We start from the raw sequence: 19,594 nt of genomic DNA, 5'->3' as shown, positions 1-19,594 counted from the left end.
GTGGTGTGTAGAGTGGGGGTGAGAGTGGGGGGTGTGTAGAGGTGGAGAGTGGGTGGTGTGTAGAGGTGATGAGGTGGGTGTGGTGTGTAGAGGGGGGGTGGTGGAGAGTGGGTGGTGTGTAGAGGTGGAGAGTGGGTGGGTGTGTTAGAGGTGGAAAGTGGGTGGTGTGTAGAGGTGAATGGGTGGTGTAGAGTGGGTGGTGTGTAGAGGTGGAGAGTGGGTGGTGTAGAGGGGAGAGTGGGTGGTGTGTAGAGGTGGAGAGTGGGTGGTGTGTAGAGGGGAGAGTGGGTGTGTGTGTAGAGGTGAGAGTGGGTGGTGTGTAGAGGGGAGAGTGGGTGGTGGTAGAGGGGAGAGTGGGTGGTGTAGAGGGGAGAGTGGGTGGTGTGTAGAGGGAGTGGGTGGAGGTGTAGTGGGTGGTGTGTGAGGGGGAGTGGTTGTAGAGGGAGAGTGGGTGGTGTGTAGAGTGGAGAGGGGTGGTGTAGAGGGAGAGTGGGTGGTGTGTAGAGGGGGAGAGTGGGTGGGTAGAGGATAGTGGGTGGTGTAGAGGTGGAGTGTGGGTGGTGTGTAGAGGGGGAGGAGTGGGTGTTGTGAGAGGAGGGAGAGTGGGTGGTGTGTAGAGGTGAGGTGTAGAGGGGAGAGTGGGTGGTGTGTAAGAGATGGAGGTGTAGAGTGGGGTGGTGTGTAGAGGTGGAGAGTGGGTGGTGTGTAGAGGTGGAGAGTGGGTGGTGTGTAGAGGTGGGAGAGTGGTGGTGTGTAGAGGTGGAGAGTGGGTGGTGTGTAGAGGTGGAGAGTGGGTGGTGTAGAGGTGGAGAGTGGGTGGTGTGTAGAGGTGGAGAGTGGGTGGTGTGTAGAGGGGGAGTGGGTGGTGTGTAGAGGGGGGAGTGGTGGTGTGTAGGGGGAGTGGTGTGTTAGAGGGGGAGTGGGTGGAGTGTAAGAGTTAGAGGGGGAGAGTGGGTGGTGTAGAGGGGAGAGTGGGTGGTGTAGATCTCCTCATGGACTGACTGTCTCTCCTCAGACCAGCAGTCAACTGGTCGTCCCCCCTCACTGTTTATACTAATACAGCCTTTAATACTGGAATAGTTCATGTACCAAACACAAAATGTTAATGTTTCTCTCTCTATAGAGTTCTAATTGTGAGGAGAACAGAATTACTCTAATTAATCAAAGAACACCAAAACTCACAGTACTGGAGAATCTTCTGCATTCTCTCCCAGACTCTGAACTTCAGGTTGGAAAGATGTTTTGCTACATTGATCAGAGCTCCTGACACCTTCTTATGTTGTTTTGGGGTGTGATGAACTCTGGAAGTGTATAAAGCTGTATTATCATAATATTTTAGCATATATCATATTCTAATTATTTAACATTTAAATTAACACATGAAAAAAAATTTCACATGAAATGTACAAAGCTGTATTATTATCTTTCATTATAATAATGTTCAGTGTATCTAACTGTATTGATATGTTCAGTGTATCTAACCACGTTTTGCATAATCAGTATCAAAAATGTATTTATATTTTCTTAAATACCGTCTTCATATATCATGTTTCTGAAATAACAGAGACCACATACTGAAGATTTGAATGTATGAGAACAATTTCACAAACACAATGTGTAACACAATATATCAAACAGAAATAATAATCACTTACTGTTTCAGTGTGGACGACACGTTCTGAGAAGGAAACAGAGGAACAAACACAGAAAGTGAAATCAAATTTTAGTCATTTTGTTTATATAAGGGTCAAACATGCATCTTCCTTATATGATAACATCAATGTGTCTAAAGACCCTCACACACACACACACACACACACACACACACACACACACACACACACACACACACACACGCGCACGCACACACACAAACTAAAACAAATGTCAAAACATTTTACTTATGCATTTGTGTGTGTGTGTGTGTGAGAGAGAGAGAGAGAGAGAAAGAGAGAGAGAGAGAGAGAGAGAGAGAGAGAGAGAGAGAGAGAGAGAGAGAGAGAGAGAAAGATACAGACTGAGTGATTCTTACTAGTAAGAACGGGATGTTCTCAGCTTCCATCTCCTTCTCTGTGTTTCTGATTTGATCTGAAAGAGATGCTATTTCTCCACTCATCTCCTCAATCTTCCTCCTCATCATGTGACTCTTCTGCTCCTCTTCCTCCTTCAGTGCAGCTATTCTTGCTGCTTCTTCATCTCTTAGAAACTGATGGATCTTCTCAAACTCCTCCTTTATCTGCCTCTCTGTGTGCTGGGCCTGATACTGGAATGGGAGATGATGAGGAAATATAAACTGTCCAAATGTGTGTGTTTCATTATGGTGTACGTGGACAGTGATCACAGCACCATTCAGAACTCAGAGTGACCTTTCACCTTAATGTGTGCTGCTGTTTTCTCACAGTCTTGTTTATTTTCCTCTAAGACCTTCAGATGCTGCTGTAGAGACTTCAGTGAGGTCTTGAGTTTGTTCTGTAAAATACGGGTTTAGTAGAGGACAGTGTGAGTCTTACAGGACTCATCACTGTGTCTGTATAGATGTGCTGGAGATTTCAGAGATTATAACAACTGGACACAATGGTGTCATTACTATGATTCCTTTTCATCCTTTTACTATCAAATGGAGATGTTTGATATATTGTAGCCGGTTGTATAACCAATGTTTTAATTCTATTATTTTTCAATGTGAATGAAGGTCTGATTTAGTTGTCGGAAATCTCATCATCTGAGAAATTCTATCTAGAATTTCAAGATAATTGTGAACACTGGAAAAACATTTAAAAACAATTAAATAAGTGTACATTTCATACCTTAAATTCACACACAGCTTCCTCTACTGGACAGCAGTCATGAGTTTTATGTGCCTTTGAAATCTGACACACCAAACACACAGGCTGTTGGTCCTCCAGACAGAAGACTTTGAGTTTCTCATTGTGCAGACTGCAGAGAACCTCAGACCCTGCTGAAGATCTCTGAATCCTGCTGGCTTGAAATGCCTCACACAAGTTCTTTAGGACAAGATTATAGGGAGGTTCGTCTCTTGAAGATCTTCTCCTACAAACTGGACATTCTTGAGATCCCTTGGTTTCCCAGAACTGCTGCAGACAGGTTTTACACACACTGTGGCTACATGACAGTAAAACAGGATCCCTGAAGATGTCACAGCACACAGGACATGAAAACTCTTCTTCTGACAGAGGGTTTGTAGCAGCCATTTCCTCCAACAGCTGCTGTGCTGTTTCTCTGTAATGTCTCCTTCTGTACAAACTTCACTTTCACTTTTAGATCTTCTGTAAAAAACACAGTAGCACAGGAGAGAGTCAGTCACTGTAGTCCTTTATCCAGCTGAGGGAGTTTAGACTCCTTTCAGAAATAAGGCAGAAAGAAGTAAATGCCAGAGTTAAGAGGTTTTTATAATATTTATAACTCACTTGAACGTATAATTAATAAAGACTAGTGTGGCGTTCCAAGATTTACTTCCTCAACAAGGCCGACGTGTACAGGGAGGAGGGGCTTTGGTATAAGAGTTAATAAGCTGGTAAACATACATGATTTTTCCACCAGATGGCGACAGAGCACTATGACTAAGTGAATCAAGCGACCCTCAGCTGTCTCATATATGAATACATATATTGTTAAAAGCTAAGACTCCTGACACTGGACTAGCATTGCAAAGTTGTTGATTTCTTATTCACAAATAAGACCTCGGTGTTCAGAGAATAGAATACAGCAGAGAGCATGCAGGACCCACATACGACCAGAGAGGGCGCTGGAGTAACTGTGTTCACACTGTAAAAGAGCAGAAACCATGAGGAGCAGAGAGTGGAGGAACAGCTTCAACAGCTACATACAGGGAGAGATGGAGATGAAAAAGAGAGCTGATGAGAGAGAGAGAGAGATTAATTTCATGAATCTCATTAATTTCTCATAAATTTTAATAGCAGGATTTCTACTATTTGCTACTACACCTATCCTTAACACGAGGGGAATCAACAGAAAGAACAAAAGAAAGAAAGAGTAGCGGTCTTGGTAGACTGCACAAAGCAGTAGGCAGAACCACTCGATCCCCAGCTGTGATTCGCTGAAGCAGCTCCTATAGGAAACGGCGTTGTGCTGAGCGTGCAGGACAAAATTTTGCTTCTAAATTCGAATTGGTTGAGATTGGAGGATGCCACGCATACATTAGGCAAAAGTTAGCCCTTCGCCAATCGGGCGGTTATTTTATTAGGACTGCTGTTAACACCACATGAAATGTGCGCTACACTTGCACAAAGGAGGAGTTAGCGGTCCTGCTGTTGGGTTGTTGCCCTCCTACGGCCCCCCCCATGTCTCCTGGTATCTGCTCCATGTTCTGGACACTGTGATGACAGACACAGCAAATCTTCTTGCCACAGCTCACATTGATGTGCCATCCTGGATGAGCTGCACTACCTGAGCAACTTCTGTGGGTTGTAGACACCACATCATGCTACATCTATGGTGAGAGAACTGACAAAATACAAAAGTGACCAAAACATCAGCTAGAAAGGATGAGAACAGAGAAAAGGTCTGTGGTCACCACCTGAAGAACCACTCCTATATAAGGAGGGTCTTGCTAATTGTCATTTCTACCTGTTGTCTGTTCCATTTGCACAACAGCAGGTGAAATTGATTCACAATCATTGTTGCTTTCTAACTGAACAGGGGTGAGTTTCCCGTAACGTTCTTAATGCTAAGTAGGCCTACTTTGTAACCTCGTACTTAAGAACATTCTTAAATTTACACTGGTTTCCCAAATGCCTTCGTAACCCACGTCGTACTTAAACTTGTTTGTGAACCTACGAGTGGTCTGACCCTGTTGTAACTCGCTAAGTTGTTCTTAACCTGAAGTTCACGTGCAGTTCTGTCTGAAAAACAAAAGAGGCTGCTGATTATCCCTTTAAAAACGCTCCGAACTGCACATGCACGTGTGTACAAACACGAATCCATTAACAGTTAAATGTACTTTTGAAAGGGTAATTGTGTCAAGTAAATTAGATCCAATGTTTTTAGTTCAATACTGCACATAAATATACATACTAAACTGAAATTATTGTTTTCACAAAACAAACTATTGAAATTGGTTAAACTACAACATAGTATTTATTAATTTACAGTATATGCAATTTTTTTTCCAGTGGAACAGTTGTAGAATTCAAATAATATATTGTGCCCCGAGCAATGGTTACAAATTGGCCTACTAAGCTTGTTAACTCTTAACCAATCAAATTAATTCATTAATTACTTACACATATAAGTAATCAAGATGAATGCTGACAATGGTGGTTATGTGGTGAACATGGCAGCTGCATAAAGAATATTGGTTCTCAACCAAAGACATCGTTAAAGAAGATGCCGTAATCAATATGAACAGGCAGCTCGTCTTCGGCGTCTAAGTGTGGGTCAACTTGACCTTCGTGATGATGAACTGTGTGACAGATACCGCCTGCCTAGGGAGGAGATCATGGCTCTCCTTGGTCTCATACAGGAGGAGTTAACAAGAGGCACCAGAAGAAATGTTGCTTCAATCACACCATTCAGCTACTGACAGCACTTTGTTTTTATACCAGTGGTGGATGGCAGCACTCTTGGAGATGTCTACAGTCTAAGCAAAGCTGCTGTGTGTAAATGTGTGTGTGCTGTGACTAAAGCTCTACTGCAATATGCACCAACATACATAATATTTCCACAAACAAGGGATGCATTGCAAGAAACCAAAATATGTTTTCATGCAATTGCAACAATTCCTGGAATTGTTGGTGTAGTGGATGGCACACTCATCCCCACACACACTCATTCCCACACACACTCATCCCCACACACATTCATCCCCACACACACTCATCCCCAGCCTCTTGAGCCCTAACTATTGGTGGTTGTGATGGTGGTGATGGTGTCAAGTGGCCTGAAGTGACTCTTTCATTTGGACAAATTCAGTAGTGTGTCAGATGGCAACTGAGGGTGCGTTTGCTGGTGGACACGTCCTGGGTGACAGTGGTTATCCACTCTGCACCTATTTACTTACTCCTGTCTTGAACCCCCAGACAGAGACTGAAGAGAACTACAACATGGCACACGGGAGAACATGCAGTGTTGTGGAGCGAGCTTTGGGCATTTGGAAAATGTGTTTTCTTTTTTTGTACCCATATGTTTATTAGTTTTCAGGGTTATAACACAACACAGATATACAAAACCGCAGAACACCTGGCAAAAAATAAAGATTGGTATTTACAGAAGATAAATGACAAAAACTGTTTAACCCTTAAGAGAACCTACCCCAGAATCAAACAACCCCCCTCCCGTCCCCACCAAGCAAAAAAGACAACAGCAACAGAAAAGTAATACAATAAAATAAATAAATGAATAAGCAAAAATAAATAAATAAATAATAATAATAATAATAATAATAATAATAATAATAATAAAAATAAAAATTAAAAATAAAAAATACAAAAGGTAGAATTCCAGTTACATGTCTATACTGCAGGTCATTGGACAAACAGATATAGCACAAATCTTATATTCCCCTCCATGGGGAGAATAGCTAAGAATATCTGGAACGTCATACCGGGAGGAAGTTCTGGTCATAAAGAACCGATAAAAAAGGGTCCCCATGTCTCCTGAAAAGATTGAAGAACCCCAGATTTAAAAGAGCGCATTTTCTCAAGGTAAATGCATCGAATCACCTCATGGAGTCACTGGTTGTGAGTAGGTGGAGAAGATTGCTTCCATTTGAAGAGAATAGTACGTCTGGCAAGCAGTGTGGTAAAAGCCAGGACGCGTCTTTCAGAGACGAGCATATTAGAGGTTTGCGGAATTCCAAATACAGCTGTCAATGGGTTCGGGGCAGAGGGGTGTTGAAAACTTGGCCTAGTGTATCAAATACTTCCGTCCAAAACAATCCAAGCTGAGGGCAAGACCAAAACATATGGGGATGGTCAGGAAAATGGGTTTTCAGTGCCTTCACAAGTCATCAGGGGGGCTTCTGTATTCACCAGCATGGAGCTGTGCCATAATAGTGTATGTGCTATGCTTCATAACATTACAGTGCAGGCTGGCATACACGTTCCTGGTGAGGACATTGAGGAAGATGATGATGAGTGAGGAGAAGTTCACATTCCTGCAATCTTACCAGGAATTGGGAGTGAAGGACATTATCAGGCTGGCTTGGAAACACGAATGCAAATGATTAGGACTGTTTTACTGAAAATAAAATACGGGATACAGTTTTTGGGATATGGGTTTTGTGACCCGTGTTTGTGTGTGTTGTTTCATGGGAAATGAACAGACTCCAAGGAATTCATTGGGTACAAGTTATGCTTTTCAGTGTGTTTAATTTGACTCCACTAATTAAATGCTACAATAATTAGGGAGGGAGGAATAAGGAAGGAGGATTTAAATAAATGAATGAGTTTGATTAGCTTTTTCTTTATACATCAGAGATCAGTAACTTCCATTTACATTCACTATGGTTACATGGCAAAGTATGTTACCTTGTTCAGTGGGTAACATGATTGGCACAGAAATTGAGGGTCTGGATAACTGAAACTCGGCCATTGAGAGTTGTTGAGCAGGTGGAGGTGGGGTAGGTTACACAGGGGATGCAGGTGGAGGTGGGGTAGGTTACACAGGAGATGCAGGTGGAGGTGGGGTAGGTTACACAGGGGATGTAGGTGGAGGTGGGGTAGGTTGCATAGGAGATGTAGGTGGAGGTGGGGTAGGTTAAACTGGGGATACAGGTGGAGGTGGGGTAGGTAGTCTGGGTCAATCTACAGTGGTGTAGTCCTAAAAAAATAATTGAGGGGTCGCGGCGAGTGTAAGTTGTTGAGTGTGAGGGGGGTTAGGGGTAAGTTGTTGACGGGGCGAATGCCACCCCCGCGTCCCCGCCCCACTACACCCCTGGGTTCAATTTGAGATGATGGAGATTTGCGTTTTAGCCAGCGCTCCATGTTTGTGTGACTGTGTATCAGTATCAGTGATTGTGTTGGTTCTGATTTGACTGGGAGAAATGCCTGTAAAGCAGAAGGTTCTCGTAGCTCTGTAGAGAGAGGAAGAGTGAGCGCACAGAATGCAGCGTCCAGTACGGAAGTCGGTCTGTCCGACTATCTGTCCGTCTCACAATACTAGATTATTCTTTTAGATAATAAAAAACTTAATTAACTTAAAAAACTTAATTATATTTATAAAGTCAAAAAATCATTTTTTACAGTGTATAATCTAATGTTCATTATAACATGTATGCAGAATAATTCAAGGCAACATTAACTTTGCTGTTCCATTGTTACTGATATCTTTACTGGTAAGATCCTCATAGGGGAGGAACTGTAATTATAGAATAAAGGGAAAACAGTGTCAGTAAAAGTGTGTGTTATAGTGTGCAGGTGTGAACTGGTTAGAAGATCAGTGAATGTCACTTTCCCCCTGTCCCAGTCCAGCTGAACTCTGACCCTCTGCACTTTCTCTGTAGGTGTGAGGAGGTGACCTGTCTGTCCTGGGCAGCGTGTCCAGTATTTGCCCATTATGTTCAGCAGACCCCACACTGAACTCCAGAACCTCCCTCCCTTTCTCCATTCAGACTCTCTAATTACACCCAGTGCCCATGAATGACTGTCTCCAACATCAACATCCCAGCAGTGTGTCCCTGAGTTAAAGCCCTCAGAGCCCAGGACACACGCACACTCATCAAATCTCTCTGGATTATCAGGAAGCAGTGATTTCTGTAGTCTGTGTTCTACAGTAGTGAGATCATCAGACAGGTGGAGGCGTGGATGTGCAGTGTTGGGGTCCAGAGTAACAGGGTCTGAGGAGAGAGAACAGAATGAATCATCATGTTCTTCATGTGTTTATGTGATGAGGTCACATCTACAGACTGCAGGCCCTTTACTCTGAGTGAAATGCTGCAGTAGGTTGATAAGAGGGAAGTGATGGTGATGTTGTGTGTTCACCACACACCCCTGCAGTACTTGTGTGCTTGTTGTTTTGACACTTGAAATTGTGTCTTTTATTCATTAATATATTTCTACATATCTTGTATTCATTATTTGAGTATCACATGTGACACTTAACTAGTGCAGTGTTACTGTTACACTGAGTGTCACACTGCATGTGTGTATTATTAGTGTGTGTGTACTGAAGTGTGTGTGTGTCCTCATTAGTGGGTGGATACCGTTACAATTCCCCCACTAAAGGGCGCTACTCCCAGAGTGACTAACACCAGTGGACTGTCCCCAGACTGAAGGACGGGACCAGAGGACGAGGACCACAGTGTCCAGACCCCCCAGGAGCAGATCCTCCAGGGAGGAGTCCACCGACGTGCAGGCATGAAAATGGGTCAGGGGTTAAAAAGGTGAGAAGACCGGGGGGCAGGGCATGTGACGTCATGGGGATACGGCGACGGGGGGGGGGGGGGGGGGGGGGGGTGGCTGCTGGTGTACGGGCATACAGCGACAGGTGATGCCAAATATTACGGAGCCCGTAAGGTGACATCATGTAAAAAATATAATAACGCGTGGCCACGACTTACTAACGCATGCGAACAAGATAATTAAGTATTACTTTATATAAAGCCAGGTTTACCTTCATTGGGCAGTCAGTTCGCGAACATCCCTGGGAAAAATAAACTTTGTTGCCGCGTGTGAAAGGCGACATTAGTATCTCGTTCCCACGCGTTAATAAGTCGTGGCCACGCGTTATTATTTTTTACATGATGTCACCTTACGGGCTCCGTAAAATATAGTAAAATCCATTAAAAAATTTTTTTGACTGTCTTGTCAGTGGATTCAATATACGAGCCAGATCCGTAAATGCGAGAAGCTGTTTTCGCCATTCCGGATGGCTTAGTCAAAACCCTTACGTCTTAATGAACCAATAAATACGGCGAAAATGAGTGTAAAAATACCACGGTTCACGTGTTTTTATTTTCTAACATGGGCTAAAGCACAGGGTAGACTCAAACGACAAGCGTTTACAACTTCATCTTCAACCTTTTCAGCCCTGGCGCGAATGTTATCCTCACACGTCCCTGGATTCACCAGTTACAACTACAGACACACTAGAAAAAAAATCTTGTTTCTCATTTTATGTCGCCGTTAACTACACGGGGTTGACGCGAACTTAGTATGCCCATCTACCTATTTATCACAAGAGCTTGAGGCTTTTTCTGACAGTGTTCAACGCTGTAGCGAACGGCAGTAACTTTGTTTTACCGCAAAATATGCAAACGATTGAAACCATTAATAACCCAATTAAATCCACTGGGAAATGTACGATCTGGTAAATGTAGTGGTAAATGTACGCTCTTCTGACTTGTCCGCGGTGTAGCACTAGGTCCTACTTCTCGTCCTGCTTAGCAGTAAATGAATAACATGAACGTTCGTATGATTGAACGCTATTTGGCCTCCATGAAGGTTCTGGGCGGAAACTGCTGGAATTGCCGATTTCGGAAGTGCTCTGTTTGCTTATTAAGTCAATATGATAATTAAAATATATACATATAAACTCCCGACTCCCGACCCCCGACCCCCCCCCCCCCCCCCAAAAAAAAACTCCTCGGATCTACACGATTCACGTAGGTCACCCTTTTCGACTTCAAAACGGCGAATTTCGCCGAAAGGTGACAGATTTTCATGCCTGGACGTGCCACAACTACAACACCCTCACCAGGACAACAGGGGGCGACACACACAACAACAAGGACAGAAACAGTGACACAGAAAGACAGACACAGTGATGTGGAGACAACAACACCAAGGAAAACTCAGGTACTGACACAAACATGGTGTCAGGGACACAGACAGGGACATGGACAGACACTAAGATGGTGACAGGGACACACAGACAGGGACAGACAAACAGACAAGGGAGGGTCCTGGCTGACATGCAGGGAACCTGCTGGTCCCTGGGGGGGCGCCGACCCACAGAGGCTGGAGCAGGGGTGTCTGCTTGGGCTCAGCTGGACTCTGGGCTGTGGGGAGGTGGAGATGTGTCTGGGTGTTTGGAGTGGTGTGTCCTGTTCCTGGAACAGTGTGGGTGTAGAACCTTCTCCACCTCCATCTGTGACTCAGCACTGCTAGGATCTCCAACTTCACAACCACACTCCTCTGAACACTACGACTCCTCTTAATAGGATGGAGGCTTCATACAGCCCTATAGGGTCAGACTCAGAGTGATGGGGAGTGGGTGGTGTGTAGAGGTGGAGATGGGTGGTGTAGAGGAGTGGAGAGTGGGTGGTGTACGAGGTGGAGAGTGGGTGTGGTGTGTAGAGGTGGAGAGTGGGTGGTGTAGAGGTGGAGAGTGGGTGGTGGTGTGTAGAAGGTGGAGAGTGGTGGGTGGTGTGTGAGGTGGAAGAGTGGGTGATTGTGTAGAGGTGGAGAGTGGGTGGGTGTTGTAGAGGTGGAGAGTGGGTGGTGTGTAGAGGTGGGAGAGTGGGTGGTGTGAGAGGTGGAGAGTGGGTGGTGCTAGTGTAGAGGTGGAGAGTGGGTGGTGTGTAGAGGTGGAGAGTGGGTAATTTGTAGAGGGGGAGAGTGGGTGGGTGTGTTAGAGGTGGAGAGTGGGTGGTGTGTAGAGGTGGAGAGTGGGGTGGTGTGTAGAGGGGAGTGGGGTGGTGTGTAGAGGGGGAGAGTGGTTGGTGTGTGGAGGGGGAGAGTGGGTGGTGTGTAGAGGTGGGAGAGTGGGTGGTGTGTGTAGAGGGGGGAGAGTGGTGGGTGGTGTGTAGAGGTGGAGAGTGGGGTGGTGTAGAGGTGGAGAGTGGGTGGTGGTGTAGAGGGGAGGAGGGGGTGGTGTGTAGAGCGGTGAGAGTGAGAGTGGGTGGTGTGTAGAGGGGAGAAGTGGGTGGGTGTAGAGGTGAGAGTGGTGGTGTGTAGAGAGGGAGAGTGGGTGAGGTGTGTAGAGGTGGAGAGTGGGTGGTGTAGAGGGGGAAGTGGGTGGTGTAGAGGTGGAGAGTGGGTGGTGTGTAGAGGGGGAGATGTGGGTGGTGTAGAGGTGGAGAGTGGGTGGTGTAGAGGTGGAGAGTGGGTGGTGTGTAGAGGTGGAGAGTGGTGGTGGTGTAGAGGTTGAGAGTGGGTGGAGTTGAGGTGGAGTTGGTGGTGTGTAGAGGTGGAGAGTGGGTGGTGTGTAGAGGTGGAGAGTGGGTGGTGTGTAGAGGTGGAGAGTGGGTGGTGTGTAGAGGTGGAGAGTGGGGGTGTGTAGAGGTGGAGAGGGGTATTTGTAGAGGGGGGAGTGGGTTGGTGTGGTTGAGGGGGAGAGTGTGGGTGGTGGGTAGAGGTGGAGAGTGGTGTGGGAGGGGAGTGGGGTGGTGGTAGTGGGGAGAGTGGGGTGGGTGTGGGGGGAGAGTGGGGGTGGGTAGTGGTGTGGAGTGGTGTGGTGGAGGGGTAGAGGGGGAGAGTGGGTGGTGTGTAGAGGGGAGAGGGGTGTTTGTAGGGGGAGGAGTGGGGGTGGTGTGTAGAGGGGAGGGGGTGTGTAGAGCGGGAGAGTGGTGGTGTGTAGAGGGGAGAGTGGGTGGTGTAGAGGCTGGAGGAGTGGGTGGTGTGTAGAGGGGGAGAGTGGGTGGTGTGTAGAGGTGGAGAGTGGGTGGTGTAGAGGGGGAGAGTGGGTGGTGTAGAGGGTGGAGAGTGGGTGGTGGTGTAGAGGGGAGAGTGGTGGTGTAGAGTGGAGAGTGGGTGGTGTAGAGGTGGAGAGTGGGTGGTGTGTAGAGGGGGGAGAGTGGGTGTGTGTAGAGGTGGAGAGTGGGGTGGGTGTGTAAGAGGTGGAGAGTGGGGTTGTGTAGAGGTGGAGAGTGGTGGAGTGTAGAGGTGGAGAGTGGGTGGGTGTGTAGAGGGGAGAGTGGTGGTGTGTAGAGGGGAGCGTGTGTGGTGTGTAGAGGTCGGAGAGTGGGAGGTGTGTAGAGGGAGAGAGTGGGTGAGTTGTAGAGGTGGAGAGTGGTGTGGTGTAGATCTCCTCATGGACTGACTGTCTCTCCTCAGACCAGCAGTCAACTGGTCGTCCCCCTCACTGTTTATACTAATACAGCCTTTAATACTGGAATAGTATCATGTACCAAACACACAATGTTAATGTTTCTCTCTATATAGAGTTCTAATTGTGAGGAGAACAGAATTACTCTAATTAATCAAAGACAACACCAAAACTCACAGTACTGGAGAATCTTCTGCATTCTCTCACCAGACTCCTGAACTTCAGGTTGGAAAGATGTTTTGCTACATTGATCACGAGCTCCTGACACCTTCTCATGTTCCTTTGGGGTGTGATGAACTCTGGAAGTGTATAAACGCTGTATTATCATAATATTTTATCATATTCAAATATTTAACCTTTAAACTAACACATGAAAAATATTTCACTGGAAATGTATAAAGTTGTTTTATTATCTTTCTTTAAACATGTCAGTGTATCTTTCCACTTTTTGCACATCATCACTATCAATGTATTTTTATTTTCTTAAATACCGTCTTCATATATCATGTTTCTGAAATAACACAGACCACATACTGAAGATCTGAAGGTATTAGAATAACAAACACAATGTGTAACACAATATATCAAACGAAATAATTACTTACTGTTTCAATGTGGACGACACGTTCTGAGAAGGAAACAGAGGGACAAACACAGAAAATAAAATTAAATTTTAGTCATTTTGTTATATGAGGGTCAAACATGCATCTTCCTTATATGATAATAACATCAATGTGTCTAAAGACCAAAGACCCTTACACACACACACACACACACACACACACACACACACACACACACACACACAAATGCATAAGTAAAATGTTCTGACATTGGGTCATTCCATGTCAAATCAACCAAAATTTAGATTGACCATCTCAGAATCCCTTCAAACTTTCCCCATTTGTAGGCAGAAATATTTTCATTTTCAAAGTGTTTCTGTTCCATGTTCAATATTTCAAGAGTTACAGCCGTTTTTGTAACCCACCGTCAGATGCATCTTTTGCAAAAGTGGCTAAATAGCAATATTTGAATGTGAATATCTCTAAAACTATTACAGCTAGAAGGCTGAATATTTTTTGTATGTTTAGAAACTTGTATACTTGTAATTTATGTACAAAAAATTCATTTACACAAATTTACACAACAAATTTTTTGATATAGTGGTTTTATTCACCACTGAAAATCACCAATATTGAAAAATAACATTCAAAAAAGAGAAGCTGAAAAACTGATTGCTCCACCAGATGGCGCCAGTTGACTATCAAGTACTTGAACATCTGCTAACTCAGCGTCAGGTTTTGTATTTATTGGGTCATTCCATTTCAAATCAACCAAGAAGTTGTGTAAATTTGTGTAAATGAATTTTTTGTGTAAATACTGCATTTTAGCACAACATAAATTTTGTTTTGCTTCTCTTTTTCGAATGTTATTTTTCCATGATATTGGTGATTTTCAGTGGTGAATAAAACCACTATATCAAAAAAGGCCATTCCAATTTTTCTACGATATAATCAGCACATGTCAAAGTATATAACAGAACAAAAAAATTGGAAAAAATAAATATAGGTATTTTGGGAATCAGTGTCCAAACAAGGGTACCGTACGTGTGAAATCGGATATTTGACAGCAAATTGTGCAAAAACTGGACCACATACAGGCAACTTAATTATTACTTCAACATTGCCACTGGAAGTACTTTGAAACATAAAACATAGATCAGCCTTCTTCTACTCCATCCATGAGATAATGACAGGTGAAAATGACTCTTAGTTGATTTTTTTGGCAATTTTGGGATTTTTTTCTATTGACACAACACAACATACAGCACCAGAAAGTACATATTACAAGTATACAAGCTTCTAAACATATAAAAAAATATTCAGCCTTCTAGCTGTAATAGTTTTAGAGATATTCACATTCAAATATTGCTATTTAGCCACTTTCGCAAAAGATGCGTCTGAGGGGGGGGTTACAAAAACGGCTGTAACTCTTGAAATATTGAACATGGAACAGAAATACTTTGGGTTTTTCCATGAAATATTTCTGCCTACAAATGGGGAAAGTTTGAAGGGATTCTGAGATGGTCAATCTAAATTTTGGTTGATTTGACATGGAATGACCCAATGTCAGAACATTTTACTTATGAATGAATGAATGAATGTTCAACTTATATAGCGCCTTTCTAGAAACTCAAGGTCGCTTTACAATTTCAACACTGGTACAACTCTTACACTACCATTCACACATCGGCGAGAAGCGGCAGCCAATTGCGCACAGCGTACTCTCTACCAGGATCCACACCCCCCTGGGGGACTGAATGGGGTGCAGGAAGGGGAGAGAGGACAGACCCTAGTGACAGACCACCATCCACCACTGGGCACACACACACATTCATGCACACACAACTGCTTTTTATTGAACATGAAGACACACAGACAGACTCAGGGAGAATTTGTCAGGGAGAGGGAGAGGGAGAGAGAGAGAGAGAGAGAGAGAGAGAGAGACAGACTGAGTGATTCTTACTAGTAAGAACGGGATGTTCTCAGCTTCCATCTCCTTCTCTGTGTTTCTGATTTGATCTGAAAGAGATGCTATTTCTCCACTCATCTCCACAATCTTCCTCCTCATCATGTGACTCTTCTGCTCCTCTTCCTCCTTCAGTGCAGATATTCTTGCTGCTTCTTCATCTCTTAGAAACTGGTGGATCTTCTCAAACTCCTCCTTTATCTGCCTCTCTGTGTGCTGGGCCTGATACTGGAATGGGAGATGATGAGGAAATATAAACTGTCCAAATGTGTGTGTTTCATTATGGTGTACGTGGACAGTGATCACAGCACCATTCAGAACTCAGAGTGACCTTTCACCTTAATGTGAGCTGCTGTTTTCTCACAGACTTGTTTATGTTCCTCTAAGACCTTCAGATGCTGCTGTAGAGACTCCAGTGAGGTCTTGAGTTTGTCCTGTAAAATACGGGTTTAGTAGAGGACAGTGTGAGTTTTACAGGACTCCTCACTGTATCTGTATAGATGTGCTGGAGATTACAGATGTAGGTACCATGCTAAACCAGCAGGTGGCAGTACCACTGGCAACACATTGAACAAGCTTGCTTTGACGGAAGTAAGGGTGTGTCTACAGTTCAGGTGTTTAAATACCCTGAACAGCCATTCATCTCGCTCTCTCTGGTTTGACCGACACATAGGTTAGACCTATTAAAGAGAGGCTCCGCCACTCCTCTCTCTCCAGTTTTCTCTGAGAGCACGCGAACTTTCATACGACTAACAGCAAACAGCTGAAAGTCGTATTACTTAATTAACGAGCCCGAGTTACGGTGTAATCTAACCAGCAACTGATCAACGGTACCGCGACAACAGATTCACCTAACTACTTCAATCAAGCTTGTTAACGCGGCCACACGGACTGAAACAAAGGTGATCAATTCCCTGTCGTTAAACCGTGAACGAGACTCGCGTTCCTGGACGATTCCCCAGCACACCTGGACGACGTCGTTTAATCAACGAGGAGCCTGCGGTGGAAATTCCCTCCTAATTCCAGGAGAATTCAGGGAGGACGACAAAACCCCAAATCCTCAACACGTGAGACTCTTCCCGCTGGGCATAGTTTATAAAAGGGCATAGTTATTTGAACTACAGAGTTAACTAAGTTTTTTTGTTAATACATTCTGAATGTTTGTGTTTAACTTTATTTTCATAAACTTCGTTAAGATTTGTACACACAAGTTCTCCACCTGGCATGCAATCTCCATGTTTTATCTTCTGAATATTTGACAACTTGTAGTTCCCATTCTCAGACACACTACATTAATTTTTAGTTAGTAAGCCAGCGCCATTACTCTTTGTTCTGACCACGTTGGAATAAACCAGCTGAGCTCATTAACATAGTCGCGCTGCTCTACTGTTTAAAGTCGGCGCCAAGCGCGTGCACACATTACACTCCTCCCCTTTTTACACACACACACACACACACACACACACACACACACACACACACTAAATATCCAGTCTTCACTGTAAATATACTGATCCTTGTTGATGCCGTTTGTTTTAGAATAATTGGTTTTAAATAAATGTATCATTTATTTTCACCAAATTGTCTGTGTTGATGTCATTCAAAAGTGGTTGTTGCCAAAACCTCCAAAGAATTCATAGTGAAATCCTTCAGATGCCAAACCATTAATTACCCATAGTTGATAACTAAATGTTATGGTTCTGGTATAATTAGAATATGAGACTGATTCTAAATTAATGAGACTGATTTAATAATTAAGGTAAAACAAATTATATCTACTTTAAAGGATTAGTAGGTGAAACCCCTACACAGAGATTATAACAACTGGACAGAATGACATGTGTACTATGATCACACCAAAATGTACCACAGAGCGACACAGGAGGTCATTCCTAGCTGTGGCCATGAAGCTCTATAACTCCTCCCTCAATACATGACACTACTGTTTATTATCAGTGTATTTTATTGTTCATTTTACTTTATTTTATTTTATTACATATGTGCAATACCTACTTATTTTACATTTTATTTTAAATTCAATATTAGGATGTTTCTTCTTTATTATTTGTACATATTTTTATATCTTATAGAGGTGTTTTATTAAAATAATACGCAAATGGTGGCACTGTAACAAAAGCAATTTCCCCCAGGGATTAATAAAGTATTCTGATTCTGATTCTTTTCATCCTTTTATTGTCAAATGTTTGATATATTGTAGCCGGTTGTATAATCAATGTTTTAATTCTATTATTTTTCAATGTGAATGAAGGTCTGATTTAGTTGTCAGAAATCTCATCATCTGAGAAATTTTATCTAGAATTTCAAGATAATTGTGAACACTGGAAAAACATTTTAAAACAATCAAATAAAAAGTGTACATTTCATACCTTAAAGTCACACACAGCTTCCTCTACTGGACAGCAGTTGTGAGTTTTATGTGCCTTTGAAATCTGACACACCACACACACAGGCTGTTGGTCCTCCAGACAGAAGACTTTGAGTTTCTCATTGTGCAGACTGCAGAACACCTCAGACCCTGCTGAAGCTCTCTGATTCCTGCTCGCTAGAAAAGACTCACACAGGTTCTTTAGTGCACGATTACATAGTGGGTCGGATTTTGAAGATCTTCTCCTACAAACTGGACATTCTTGAGATCCCTTGGTTTCCCAGAACTGCTGCAGACAGGTTTTACACACACTGTGGCTACATGACAGTATAACAGGATCCCGGAAGATGTCACAGCACACAGGACATGAAAACTCTTCTTCCGACAGAGGGTTTGTAGCAGCCATTTCCTCCAACAGCTGCTGTGCTGTGTCTCTGTAATGTCTCCTTCTGTACAAACTTCACTTTCACTTTTAGATCTTCTGTAATAAACACAGTAGCACAGGAGAGAATCAGTCACTGTAGTCCTTTATCCAGCTGAGGGAGTTTAGACTCCTTTCAGAAATAAGGCAGAAAGAAGTAAATACCAGAGTTAAGAGGTTCTCAAAATATTTATAACTCACCTGAACGCAGGATTAATATAGACTATGTGTGTCACTCCCAGATTTTACTTCCTCAAACAGGCAGGTGTGTACAGGGAGGAGGAGCTTCGGTTTAAGAGCTAATAAGCTGCAAAACATATATGATTTCTCCACCAGATGGCGACAGCTCATTTCTACTAAGTGAATCAAGCGACCCTCAGGTGTCTCTGTCTTGGCAGAGTGTAGAGAACTGCAGCTGTAGAACAGATCACTGTTAGGATGTGTTCAATGGTCATACATTAATGACTAAACTCAGTAGGTCAAAATATGAATCAGTTCTCATTTCAAAATCTTAATATTTATGTTATAATGAATATGTCATAAAAAGCCAAGACACCTGATACGGGGTCCTGGAGTAACTGTTCACAGAATGATCACTGTGTAAGAAGGGCAGAAACCAGGAGAGCAGAGAGTGGAGGAAGAGTTTCAATCACGGTAACCTCAGCCAAATAAATAAAGTGGTGATTGAAGAATGACTAAACTCAGTAGGTCAAAAGATGAATCAGATCTCATTTCAAAACGTTAATATTTTTTACATTAATTAAATGAAATGACATTAATCACACGTTGCCATGAATACATATATTGTTAAAAGCCAAGACTCCTGACACTGGACCAGCAAAATCAAAGTTGTTGATTTCAAAAATTTGGCAGGCTGCCAAATGCATGCTGAATTATTGTGCAAATCTGTCTTTTGTCTTGTCACTAGTTCACAGGTCGGTGTAAAAGGCCTTGCCTAAGCCACGGGAAAGTCTGCAACCCAACCTGAAACCAGGGGACTGGGTGGTCGTGAAGGGTTAAAGGAGGAGGAGCTGGTGAGCACAGAGGCAGAGTGCATGGAGTAGGTTACACCCCAGCTCCTATAGGGTGAAAGGAGGGTGTTCAGGGTGCCTCAGGTGAGTGGGAGGAGTGCAGAGTGGGCGTGCTCGCACTCCAAGCACAACAACTGACAAGAAAGGTCAACGATCACCCACCATGACCCCTATACTCCTGCTCATCCTGTGGGGGGTGTTGACACTTCCCCAGGAGGGGAGAGCAGGGATACAGGACACCATGCTTTACTTCACCTACCA

General features: G+C 43.6%; 1 protein-coding gene and 1 pseudogene across 2 annotated transcripts; both read right to left on the bottom strand.

Annotated features, from left to right (window-relative positions):
- Window positions 1–1,153: 1,153 nt before the first annotated feature.
- LOC143504959 (E3 ubiquitin-protein ligase TRIM35-like) lies at window positions 1,154–3,754 on the bottom strand. Its single transcript, XM_076996067.1, has 5 exons — window positions 2,808–3,754; window positions 2,374–2,469; window positions 2,033–2,263; window positions 1,656–1,678; window positions 1,154–1,301 (listed from the first exon to the last, which is right to left on the bottom strand). Exons 1-5 carry the CDS (start codon window positions 3,210–3,212, stop codon window positions 1,154–1,156), a joined length of 903 nt encoding a protein of 300 aa, XP_076852182.1. The 5' UTR covers window positions 3,213–3,754.
- Window positions 3,755–6,486: 2,732 nt separating this feature from the next.
- LOC143504961 (E3 ubiquitin-protein ligase TRIM39-like) lies at window positions 6,487–18,551 on the bottom strand (annotated as a pseudogene). The gene is made up of 7 exons (XR_013127677.1): window positions 18,504–18,551; window positions 17,883–18,362; window positions 15,834–15,929; window positions 15,493–15,723; window positions 13,572–13,594; window positions 13,144–13,282; window positions 6,487–8,815 (listed from the first exon to the last, which is right to left on the bottom strand). The product of XR_013127677.1 is annotated as an E3 ubiquitin-protein ligase TRIM39-like (transcript).
- Window positions 18,552–19,594: the final 1,043 nt, after the last annotated feature.

The sequence above is a fragment of the Brachyhypopomus gauderio genome, unplaced genomic scaffold, assembly GCF_052324685.1.
Source record: "Brachyhypopomus gauderio isolate BG-103 unplaced genomic scaffold, BGAUD_0.2 sc349, whole genome shotgun sequence".
NCBI lineage: Eukaryota > Metazoa > Chordata > Actinopteri > Gymnotiformes > Hypopomidae > Brachyhypopomus > Brachyhypopomus gauderio.
The sequence above is the reverse complement of the archived record's forward strand: the minus strand, read 5'-3'. Positions and strand labels throughout refer to the sequence as shown.

What these genes read in the sequence shown, in the direction of transcription:
- LOC143504959 (XM_076996067.1), bottom strand. Translation starts at nt 3,212, where the DNA reads ATGGCTGCTACAAACCCTCTGTCAGAAGAAGAGTTTTCATGTCCTGTG. An exon ending in AGAACATCCCGTTCTTACTA is followed by an intron (nt 1,679 to 2,032) that starts GTAAGAATCACT and finishes TTTCCTTCTCAG; the next exon opens with AACGTGTCGTCCACACTGAA. An exon ending in GTGTCGTCCACACTGAAACA is followed by an intron (nt 1,302 to 1,655) that starts GTAAGTGATTAT and finishes ATACACTTCCAG; the next exon opens with AGTTCATCACACCCCAAAAC.